The sequence below is a fragment of the Heterodontus francisci genome, chromosome 4, assembly GCF_036365525.1.
Source record: "Heterodontus francisci isolate sHetFra1 chromosome 4, sHetFra1.hap1, whole genome shotgun sequence".
NCBI classification, from domain to species: domain Eukaryota; kingdom Metazoa; phylum Chordata; class Chondrichthyes; order Heterodontiformes; family Heterodontidae; genus Heterodontus; species Heterodontus francisci.
The window spans coordinates 60,944,394-60,956,859 of NC_090374.1; the positions used below are offsets into that span (position 1 = coordinate 60,944,394).

General features: G+C 42.8%; 2 protein-coding genes across 7 annotated transcripts in view; one reads left to right on the plus strand and one right to left on the minus strand.

Annotated features, from left to right (window-relative positions):
- tmem167a (transmembrane protein 167A) overlaps positions 1-7,879 on the minus strand; it is a 44,532-nt gene extending 36,653 nt beyond the window's left edge. The window contains exon 1 of the mRNA XM_068029641.1: positions 7,772-7,879. Coding sequence (XP_067885742.1) covers positions 7,772-7,774 — 3 coding nt within the window. The 5' untranslated portion in view covers positions 7,775-7,879. The remainder of the gene's footprint in view (positions 1-7,771) is intronic.
- Positions 1-12,466, plus strand: part of xrcc4 (X-ray repair complementing defective repair in Chinese hamster cells 4) — a 678,103-nt gene that overhangs the window by 69,766 nt on the left and 595,871 nt on the right. For 2 of the 6 annotated variants that reach the window (XM_068029635.1, XM_068029639.1), the window contains exon 1: positions 7,979-8,082. The exons of 1 other annotated variant lie outside the window; for it this stretch is intronic. The gene's annotated coding sequence lies outside the window, so the exon portion shown is untranslated. 3 more of the 6 variants (XM_068029638.1, XM_068029640.1, XM_068029636.1) reach the window with 3 other exon arrangements.

Consider the following 12,466-nt stretch of genomic DNA (forward strand, 5'->3'; position numbering starts at 1 on the left):
ACTGTTATTAACACCCGGAAGTACGAAGTGATTTTTTTTTTACATTAAATTCTACATGCAAGCTGCTGCTCTTAAAATGCACACAATAGAGAAGAACATTAATATTAATGATTGCAATCCTTTTAATGAGACATACTGAGAGTAAACCATCTTCCCAGATTTTCAATTCCTGGCCAACCCTTTTTCAAGTGAGAAGTGAGCAGCTGGCAGTTGAAAATGTAGCCCCATAACACCACCCCCCACCCACCACATTTCCAAGTAGAAAAGGTATATTCGAGTAACCTATCTTTTTTAAAAAATTCATTCAAGAGATGTGGGCGCGCTGGCTAGGCTAGCATTTATTTCCCATCCCTAACTGCCCTTGAGAAACCGAGTGGCTTGCTAGGCCATTTCAGAAAGCATTTAAGAGTCAACCACATTGCTGTGAGTCTGGAGTTATATGTAGGCCAGACCTGCTGAGTATTTCCAGCTCTTTCTGTTGTTATTCAGATTTTGAACATCTGCACTATTTTGCTTTTATATATCTGTACCCATGACCTAGATAGAAAGGGGGATGAGGTCCCCAAGGCAGCTTTTAGGGAGCTAGGAAGGAAACCAGCAAACAGGACCTCAAAAGGCAGGTGGTGTTGGACTTTATTGCTTTCCCTCTTAGTCCAAGGTAAGTTTACAGTATATATATATATATATATATAAAAACGTACAAGGTGTGGTAACTAAAGGCTTGGTGAGCTGCAGGTGCAAATAGCCACGTGGGAATACAATGATGCGGAGACAGTGGTGCAGTGGTAATGTCACTGAACTAGTAATTAAGAGGCCCAGGCTAATCCCTGGGGACACGGGTTCAAATCCCACCACGGCTGGTGGAATTTAAATTCAATTAAATAATTTTTTAAAATCTGGAATTGAAAGCAAATCCCAGTAATGATGCCATGAAACATATCATCGATTGTTGGAAAAACCTATCTGGTTCACGAATGTCCTTCAGGGAAGGAAATTTGCCATCCTTATCTGGTCTGGCCTACGTGTGACTCCAGACCCATAGCAATGTGGTTGACTCATAACTGCCCTCTGAAAAGGCCTAGCAAGTCAGTCAGTTGTCAAGGGCAATTAGGGATGGGCAACAAATTCTGGCCTTGCCAGTGACAGCAAAACCCCATGAAAGATTAAAACAAAAAACACAAGGGAGACCTGGGTACTAAATATTTCTGGAACCAAGCTGTTCATGAAAGATAGGGAAGGAAAGAAAGAAAGGAGGAGGGGTGGTAGAATTGATTAAGGAGAATATTAGAGTGCTGGAGGGAGGGTGCCTTGGAAGGGTGAAAGACAGAAAGATTAGATTTAAGAAACACTGGCATCTACCCAGCAATGTGGAAACTTGCCCAGGTATGTCCTGTTCAAAAAAGCTGGACAAATCCAACCTGAACAATTAATGCCCCATCAGCCTACTCCTGATCACCAAGAAAGTGAAGGAACGGGTTGTCAGCAATAACCTGCTCACTGATGCTCAGTTTGCGTTTTGCCAGGGGCACTCAGTTCCCGACCTTACAGCCTTGGTCCAAACATGGACAAAAGAGCTGAACTCCAGAGGTGAGCTCAGTGACTGCCCTTGACATCAAGGAGCCCTATCAAAATTGGAGTCAATGGGAATCGGGGGAAAAACTATCCAAGGCTGGAGTCATTCCGAGCAAAAAGGAAGACGGCTGAGGTTGTTGGAGGCCAATCATCTCAGTCCCAGGACATCACTGCAGGAATTCATCAGGGTAGTGTCCGAAGCCCAACGATCTTCAGCTGCTTCATCAATGACCTTCCCTCCATCATAAGGTCAGAACTGGGGATGGTTGCTGATGATTACATAATGCTCAGCACAAGTCAGGAGTGTGATGTAATATTCTCCATTGCCTGGATGGGTACAGCTCCAACAATACTCAAGCTTGACATCATCCAGGACAAAGCAGCCCACTTGATTCACACCCCATTCCCCACCTTCAATATTCACTCCCTTCACCACAGACGCAGAGTGACAGCAGGGTATACCATCTACAAGATGCACTGCAGCAACTCACCAAGGCTCCTTAGACAGCACCTTCAAAACCTGCAACCTCTACCATCTAGAGGGACAAGGGCAGCGGATGCATGGGAACACCACCAGCTACAAGCTCCTCTCCAAACTACACATCATCCTGACTTGGAATTATAATTGCCACTCCTGCACTGTCGCTGGGTCAAAATCCTGGAACTCCCTTCCTAACAGCACTGTGGGTGTACCTACATCCAAAGGATTGCAGCAGTTCAAGGAGGCAGCTCACCACCATCTTCTCAAGGGCAATTAGGGATGGGCAATAAATGCTGTCCTAGCCAGCAATGCCCACATCCCATAAACGATTAAAAACTGAGATACCATTACACCACTGGATGTATTCTATAGGCAACCAACTAGTGGGAAAGATATAGAAGTAAATTTGCAGGGTAATTAGAGGTGCACAAATGACAGTAGGGATAATGGGGGAGCTTTAATGATCATAATATAATCTGGGATAGTAATAGTGTAAAGAGCAGAAAGGGGGAAGAACTTTTTGAAGTGTGCTCAGGAGAATTTCTTGATTACTGTTTCCAGTCTAACAGGGTAATAGGCACTGCTGGATCTGGTTTTGGGGAATGAGGTTGGTCAAGTGTCAGTAGGGGAGCATTTAGGGGACAGTGAGCATATGATCTAAAGGTTTATGTTAGCTATGAAAATGGACAAGAAGCAATCTAGAGTAAAAATACTAACTGGAGGGTCAATTTCAGTGGGGTGAGATTGGATCTGGCCCAGGTAAATTGGAATCAAAGATTGGCAGGCAAAACTGTTAATGGAACAATGGACTGCTTTTAAGGAGATGGTTCAAAGACAACTTATATTTATATAATGCCTTTATCGTAATAAAACAGCTCAAGACACTCTAAGGAGCATTATAAAACAAACTATGACACCAAGCTACAAAAGGAAATATTAGATCAAATGACCAAAAGCTTGGTCAAAGAGGTAGGTTTTAAAGAGTGTCTTAAAGGAGGAGAGCCAGGTGGAGAGGGGGTATGCCAGAGCTTGAGGCCTAGGCAACTGAAGACATGGCTACCAATGGTGCAGCGATTCAAATTGGGGGTTCAAAAGAGGCCAGAATTAGAGGAGTGACAATATCTTGGAGGGTTGTGGGGCTGGAGGAGATTACAGAGTTAAGGAGGGGCAAGGCCATGGAGGATTTGAAAACAAGGATGAGGATTTCAAAATCAAGACAGTGCTTGACCATGTAGGTCAGCGAGCACAGGGGAACAAGTCTTGGTGAGAGTTAAGTCATGAGTTTTGGATAACCTCAAGTTTATGGAGAGTAGAATGTGGGAGATCAGTCAGGAGTGAATTGGAGTACTGAAGTCGAGAAGTAACAAAGGCATCAGCGATGGTTTCAGCAGATAAGCTGAGACGGGGCGAAGTCAGGTGACGTTACAGAGGTAAAGTAGGCGGTCTTAGTGATGGCATGAGTAATGAGGTCGGATCCTATTGGCGGGGTCAAATATGATAGCAACATTGCGAACAGACGGACTTAATCTCAGACTGCTGTCAGGGAAAAAATGGGAACAGAGTTGGAGCGGGGACCGAAAATAATGGCTTTAGTCTTCTCAAAATTTAATTGGAGGAAATTTCTGCTCATCCAGTACTGGATGTCAGATAAGCAGTCTGATGATTTATCAACAATGGAGGAGTCAAGACAAGTAGTGATGAGATAGATTTGAGTGTTGTCAGTATACATGTGAAAACTAAGGCCATGCTTTCAGACGATGGCGCCAAGGGGCAGCGTGTAGACAAGAAATAGGAGGGGGGCCAAAGATAGATCCTTGGGGGAACAGCAGACATCATGATGCAGAAGCAGGAAGAGAAGCCATTGCAAGTAATTCTCTGGCTACAATTAGATAGATAAGAATGGAACCAGGCGAGAGCAGTCGCATCCAGCTGGATGACAGTGGAGAGGTATTGGAGGATAGTGTGTTAAACTTTGTCACAAGCTGCAGACAGGTCGAGAGTAACAAGGAGGGAAGGTTTACCTTTGTCAGTCACATAGGACATCACTTGTGACTTTGATAAGAGCTGTTTTGTACTGTGGCAGGGGCAGAAACTTGATTGGAGGGATTCAAACATGGAATTCCGAGAAAGATAGGAACGGATTTGGGAGGTGACAACATGTTCAAGGACTTTGGAGAGGACAGGGAGGTTAGAGATGGGATAGTAGTTTGCAAGGGTGGTGGGGTTAAGGGTTGTTTTTTCTTGTGGTGAGGTGCAGGTACAGTCGAGGTACATCCCCACGAATAGGAGAGTTAGGGCAACCAAAGCAAGAGCTTCCTGGATGATGAGAAAAAGTAAGGAGAAACAGAAGAAGGGCACATGTGTGCAAATGATAGATGTCAAGCCAATAATACAAGTGAGAAACAGGATGAATACAGCAAGTTCAGAGGAGAAATGAAGAAGGAAAGAGAGGCAAAGAGAATGCGAGAAGAAACTGACAGCTAACATAAAGGGAATCCAAAACTCTTTAGACATAGAAATAGTCAAAAGGTGTAAGAAAAGACAGATTAGAGACCAAAAGGAGGATCTTTGCCTGAAGGCAGAGGGCACGGCTGAGGCACGAACTGAGTACTTTGCATTTGTCTTTATGAAGGAAGAAGATGCTGCCAAAGTCATAGTGAAAGAGGAGGCAGTTAAGACACTGGATGAGGTCAAAACTGATAGTGGAGGTATTAGAAAAGCTGGCTGTACTTAAAACTGATACAGCGAGGACTGGATGGGATGCATCTGAGGATACTGAGGGAAGTAAGGGTGGAAATAGCAGAGGCACTGGCCATAACCTTCCAAGCCTTAGATATAGGGGTGGTGCCAGAGGACTGGAGAATTGCAAATGCTACACTGCTGTTCAAAAAAAGTGTGTTAAGGATAAACCCAAAAACTACAGGAAAGTCACTTTAACCTCAATGGTGGGAAAGCTTTTAGAAACAGGACAAAATTAAAAGTCACTCGGACAAGTGTAGATTAATTATGGAAAGCCAGCACGGATTTGTTAAAAGCAAATTGAATTTAACCAACTTGACTGAGCTTTCCTGATGAAGTAAGGGAGATGCTTGATAATGGTAATGCAGCTGATGTGTATCTGGACTTCTAAAGGTCGTTTGATAAAGTGACAGGTTTTCCGGCAAAGTTGAAGCACCTGGAATAAAAGGGACAGTGGCAGTAGGGATACAAAGTTGGCTGAGTGACTGAAAACAGAGTAGCTTTTTGGCTGAAGAAAGGTATACAGTGGAGTTTCCCAGGGGTCGCTACTAGGATCACTGTTTTTTGTGTTCTATATTAATGACCTAGACTTGGGTGTACAGGAATCAATTTCAAAATTTGCATTTGACAAAACTTGGAAGTACTGTGAACTGTAAGGAGGATAGTGACAAGACTTCAAAAGGAATGGGCAGAAAAGTGGCTAATGAAATCTAATGCAGAAGTGTGAAGTGATACATTTTGGTCGAAAGAACAAGGAGAGGCAACATAAAATAAAGGAAACAATTCTAAAGAGGTTCCAGGAGCAGAGGGACTTGGGGGTATATGTGTACAAATCATTGAAGGTGGCAGGGCAGGTTGAGAAAGTGGGTAAAAAGGCATATTTGATCTTGAGCTTTATAAATCAAGAGTACAAAAGCAAGGAAGTTATAATGAACCTTTATAAAAATACTGGTTTGGCCTGACCTGAGTATTGTGTCCAATTCTGGGCACCAAACTTTAGAAAGGATGCAAAAACTGTAGAGGTGATGCAGAGAAGATTGATAGGAATGGTTCCAAAGACAAGGGACTTCATTTATGTGGATAGATTCGAGAAGCTGGGCTGTTCTCTTTAGAGAAGAGAAGGCTGAGAGGAGATTTGACATTGGTATTCAAAATCACAAGGGATCTAGACACAGAGTAGAGAAACTGTTCCCATTGGCTGAAAGGTCAAGAACCAGAGGACACCGATAAGGTTACTAGCAAAAGGGCAAATGGCTATGAAATATGTTTATTGTGAGAGTGATTAGGATCTGGAATGCACTGCCTGAGAGTGTGGTGGATGAAGATACAATTGTGGCTTTCAAAAGGGATTTGGATAAGTATCGGAACAGAAAAAAATTGCAGGGTTATAGGGAAAGGGTAGGGAAATAGGACAAGTTGAATTTCTGTTAGTGAGTTAGCATGGACACAATGGGAAAATGGGCTTCTTCTGTACTGTAATAATTCTATGAAGACAACTTACTCATACTCCACATCTCATTGTCTGTCCTCTATAGACATGGCTGTTTATACATATTAAGCTTGTACCTGGGGACCAGAAAATAGTGAATATTATCCCAATACTGACAGTCAGAGAGACATTTTTGGCACGGAAGGAGGCCATTCTCTCAGGTGGCCATCCGACTTCATCTTGAAGTCAGTGATCATCTCTGCTTCCACCATCCTTGTGGGCAGCGAGTTCCATGTCATTACCACCCCCTGCGTAAAAAGTGCTTCCTCATATCCCTCCTTGATCTTTTGCCCCAAACTTTCAATCCGTGTCCATTAGTCCTTGTACCGTTTGTTAATGGGAAACAGTTTTTCCATCTCTAACTTACCTCAGCCTGTCATAATCTTGTACATTTTTATCAAGTCTCCCCTCAATCTCCTTTGTTCTAAGGAGAACAAACCCAGCTTTTCCAACCTAACCTTGTAACTGAAATCCTCCATCCCTGGAAGCATTCTGGTAAATCTCCTCTGCACCATCTCAAGGGCCCTTGCATCCTTCCTGAAGTGTGGTGACCATAACCAGATGAAATACTTCGTTCGGGGCCTAACCAGAGCTATATAAAGGTTGAGCATAACTTCCTTACTTTTGTACTCAATACCTCTATTTATGAATCCCAAGATCCCACACACTTTACTAACCATTCTCTTAATATGGCTTGACACCTTCAAAGATCTATGCACATGCACCCCCAGGTCCCTCTGTTCCTGCACACTCTTTAGAACTGTGCCATTAAGTATATATTGCCTCTCCCTATTCTTTCTGCCAAAATACATCACCTCATACTTGTCAGTATTAAATTCCAGCTGCCACATCTCTGCCCATTCTGCTAGCCTATCTATGCCCTGTTGCAGGCAACTCATATCATCCTCGTTGTTTGCTACACCTCCAAGTTTGGTGTCATCAGCAAATTTGAGATTCTAATCTGTATTCCAAGATCCAAGCCGTTTATATAGAAAAAAAACCAGCAGCCCCAGCACTGACAGTTGGAGAACACCACTATCTACCATCCTCCCGTCAAAATGAGCGAGACCCGTATTGTGGCATTTAGACCATTTAATCGAACTAATCCTAGGGATTGTTGTTATTGAACTGTTATTTCTTGCCATTAGTCGTTTCTTTGGAACTAAACACCTGCATGTAAGGCTCACTAGTCCGCTATTTTACTTACTTCTAATGATTGCATCAATTATTAGTTTTGATTACGGCCAGTAAAGCCGGAAGCAAACAGGTGGGAGCCTGTTTCCTGGAAGCCCTGACGTCGCACATAGACACTGCTATCCTCCCACCTCCACATCACTTACAGCAATCAGAGAGCAAGCTAACGGTTGGAAGTAGAGATACACCAAGCCCGCATACCATAACATGAACTACGCAGTAACTAACTAATCGGCTTCCCTCCAAGGCCGCAACTTCAATCACAACAATTTAAAAAAAAACAAACGCTCACTCACCATCCTGCACACTTCATAGCCACATCACACTTCCGCCAGAACTGGAAGTGACGCACTTCTCGTTGCGTCAAATAGTTCCCCGGCTTCTCCGCTCTCGCATCCTTTCCTTGGTCCCGTGCAATTGTGATGACGTTTTACACAGAGTTTACACGGGAAGCAGAGTCAGTCTCAAGCACAAGTTTGTGTGAAACGGCACTGGAGGTGGGTTGGTTTGTGTGACGTGTAGTGATTGGCTGGATTGGAGGAAGGTGTTGGGTTCGTTCTGATGTCGATGCGAATGTGACCAGAGAAGTGACGGCGAAACGCTGGCGGTAAAGCAGAACCATTTAAACTTTATGTAGTTGGGCCGCGTCTGATCAGTTTGGGTATAAAAGGTACAAGTCAAGGATTTAAATGGCTTTGTCAGATGTTGCCATGACCTTTATTCAACATGAGTCGGGACTTCTTGACCCTGGACTCACATTCTATGAAAGTGACAGTTTGTAAATATCCTTGAACATATGGAGGGTAACAACAAAATGTTTGTAATTTTGATAAACATACGACTTCCCAGGGGACGCCACTAAACCCTGCATCAATCATAAATACAGTATAGAATGAGACTGTTCGGTCCATTGTGCAAGTATTAGCTCTTTGAGAGCGATTCTTTGTATATTTTGGGGGGAGGGGGAAAATGTACATTGGGGCCCAATCAGCCAAACTTTAGAAGAGTTTTTATGCCACTTAAAATTATGAAAGCAACTTTACACTCGTGGTTTTCAAATACTTTACACTGGTGGTTGCCCATCTCTAATTGCCCTTGACAACTTACTGGCTTGCTAGGCCATTTCAGGGGGTAGCTAAGAGTCAAACACATTGCTGTGGGTCTGGAGTCACACGTTGGCCAGACCAGGTAAACATGGCAGATTTTCTTCCCTGAAGGACATTGGTGAACCAAATATGTTTTTACGACAATCAATAATAGTTTCATGGCACTATTACTGAAACTAGCTTTTAATTCCAGATTTTTTCATTGATTAGTTGAATTAAATTCCACCAGCTGCTGTGGTGGGATTTTTCCCCATGTTCCCCCTAAATAGGGATTTTCCAATGGAGGCAGAGGACATAGCTGAAGTACTAAATGCATACTTTGCACCTGTCTTCAGCAAGGACAAAGATGCTGCCCAAGTCAGAGTGAAAGAGAAGGTAGTTGAGACACTGAATGGGCTCAAAATTGATAAAGAGGAGGTATCAGATAGGCTGGCTGTACTTAAAGTTGATAAGTCATCAGGACTGAATGAGATGCATCCAAGGATACTTAGGGAAGTAAGGGTGGAAATTGAGGAGGCACTGGCCATAATATTCCAATCCTCCTTAGATACAGGAGTGGTGGCAGAGGAGTGGAGAATTGCAAATGTTACACTCTTCAAAAAAGGGTGTAAGGCCAAGGCCAGTAACTACAGGTCAGTCAGTTTAGCCTCGGTGGGGGAAAAGCTTTTGGAAATGATAATCTAGGACAAAATGAATAGTCACTTGGACAAACGTGGATTAATTAAAGAAAATGAGGTAACAGAAAGGGTTCATGAGGGTAATGCACTTGATGTAGTGTACATGGACTTCCAAAAGACACTTTAAGTGCCACATAACAGGTTTGTCAACAAAGTTAGAGCCCATGGAATAAAAGGAACAGTTGCAGCAGGGATATGAAATTGGCTGAGTGACAGAAACAGAGAGTAGTTGTGAATGGTTGTTTTTCTGACTCTGGAGGATGGTATATAATGGGGTTCCCCAGAGGTTTGTGTTGGGACCTTTGCTTTTGTTGATTTATATTAATGACTTAGACTTGGGTATACAGGGCACAATTTCAAAATTTGTGAATGGCACAAAACTTGTAAGTATTGTGACCTGTATCGAGGATAGTGTTAAACTTCAAGAGGATATAGACAGGTTGGATGGAATGGGCAGACAAGCAGCAGATGAAATTTAATGCTGAAAAGTGTGAAGTGATTTATTTTGATAGGAAGACTGAGGAGAGGCGATATAAATTAAAGGGTACAATTCTAAAGAGGGTGCAGGAGGTATATGTGTAGAAATCATTGAAGGTTGCAAGACAGGTTGAGAATGTGGTTAATTAGGCATATGGGATCCTGGGCTTTATAAAGAGCAGCTTGGAGTACAAAAATGAGGAAGTTACGATAAATCTATGTAAAACCCTGGTTCAGCCTCAACTGGAGAATTGTGTCCAGTTCTGGGTACCACACCTTCAAAAGAATGTGAAGGTATTAGAGAGGGTGCAGAAAAAATTCATGAGAATGGTTCCAGAGTTGAGGAACTTCAGTTACGTGATAGTTTGGAGAAGCTGGTTCTGTTCTCCTTTTGAGAGGAGAAGATTGAGAAGATTTGATAGACGTGTTCAAAATCATGAGAGGTCTGGACAGAGTAGAGAGGGAGAGACTGTTCCCATTGGCCAAAGGATCCAGAACCAGAGGAGACTGGTTTAAGGTGATTGGCAGTAAAAGGAACAACAACATGAGGAAAATCTTTTTTGTGTACCAAGTAGTTAGGATCTGGAATGCACTGCCTGAGAGTGTGGTGGAGGCAGATTCAATCGAGGCCTTCAAAAGAGAATTGGATAAGCACCTGAAGAGAAAAAGATTGCAGTACTATGGGGAAAAGGCAGGGGAGTGGGACTAGGTGAGTTGCTCTTGCAGAGAGCTGGCATGGACACGCCAGACCGAATGGCCTCCTTCTGTGCCGTAACCATGCTATGATTCTGTGAATTGTGTGTTCAGAGTATGCTCTCTTTGCAATTGTATCAAAAATGCCACAGCTGCTAAGGACTTTTTCTTTCATAATTTTTAAACTTAACAAAATGATGACCAGTTGTGGAGAATGGAACACTTTTGCACATAAACCTTTTCGTGTTCTTTTCCCAATAGGTATCTTAACACTGAAGTTAGAGGCCTATTCTCTATTGCATCATTGCAGTCATCCTGTACTCTTTGAGCTCCCCAGATAGGGGAGCACAGCCACTAATATGAGCTAGCTCAAACTCATTTAAGAACATATTCAGAGCAGGAGTAAGGCATTTGGCCCTTAATCTTACTCCATCATTCATAGCTGCTGATGTCCTTCAACTTCACATTTTTTCACCATCCCCATATCTTTTGATTCTCTTAGTATCCAAAAATCTATCGATCTCTGTCTTGAGTAAGTATACTCAAACTCTCTGGGGTAGAGAATTCTAGTTTCATTCTGGACTGTTTGGGGGAAGGATTTTCATTCTCTCCAGGCTAGATTGAAAAGCATCTTAGTGGTGAATTTGCAAACTGATTGTGCCATCTAGATCAATCAAAAGGCCTCGTTTTGTGGAATTTGTGCCTTGATTCCTCCTATTGAAAAATGAATATCCACTCATCTGAGATTTTGTACAAAAGCCGCTTCATACTATTCTCTCTCTCTCTCAGATTCTCCATCCAGTGTTTCTTTTCCTATTCAGCGGTGATAGGCTGTACTCAGCACTATTCTGTGGCAGCATAGCTCATACCAAGAACTCAGCAGAAACAGAGATTGTACTTGCATCTCACCACTCAGTTAAAACATTGATTCTCCCACATAAAGCAACACTGAGCTGCTCTAATTTGCATCAGATTTTAGAAATACTGCAAATCAGAACTATAATTATGAACATTAGGAAACTCTTGGCTGATGCCATATTAGGCATCTGCAGTTTAGTTACTAGATATGTTTGCAGCAAAACTACACTCTTCCTATAATAGCGTTGATCTTATTACACTGCTTATCAGAATTTCTTCTCTCTGTCACTGTTTGAGACTATGTCAGTGAATACAGCCTGGAAATCAAATCGTGGTTCTTCTGGTCTATAAAGATCACTGAAGTGATTTTTATCCATTGGACAATCAAGAAGGCTTGCACTCAGATTCTAGGATAACTTTATCACCAAATTATTTATACCATTTCAATATTTCTCTTATTTATCGAAAGACAGAGGACAAGGCTTTGTATTAGGTGCAGATTGAAAAATAAACATTTGCAGGGAAGTTTAATGTTTCATTCTTGTATCCCAATAAATTTACCCTTTTTTTATTCTTTAATGGGATTTGGGCATCGTTGGCAAGGCCAGCATTTGTTGCCCATCCCTAATTGCCCTTGACAACTGAGTGGCTTGCTAGGCCATTTCAGAGGGCAGCCAGGAGTCAACCGCATTGCTGTGGATATGGAGTCACATGTAGGCCAGACCAAAATGGCAGATTTCCTTCCCTGAAGGACATTAGTGAACCAGATTAAAGCCTGGCTACCCGACCCGAACCCGACCTAGACCCGACTGCATGTGTCGGGTTTGGGTCGGGTCGAAATTCCAAGTCCAGCATTTGGTGCTCGGGTCGGGTCGGGTTGAACGCTGCTTCTGGGAAGTCACGGGATCAGGCTTACCCACAACTCCAGCTGCAGGAGTAGCCTGCTGCCGGAACAGATGAAGGAGATTGAGGTCGGGTCGGGCACGAAAAACAACTAAAGAGCTCAGGCTGGGCCCAGGTTGGGTTTAAACAGATGGGTTTTTGAAACAATTGACAATGGTTTCATGGTCACCGTTAGACTAGCTTTTAATTCCAGATTTATGAATTGAATTCAAATTTCTCTATCTGCCGTGATGAGATTTGAACCCACATCTCTAGATGCATTAGCCTAGGCATCTGG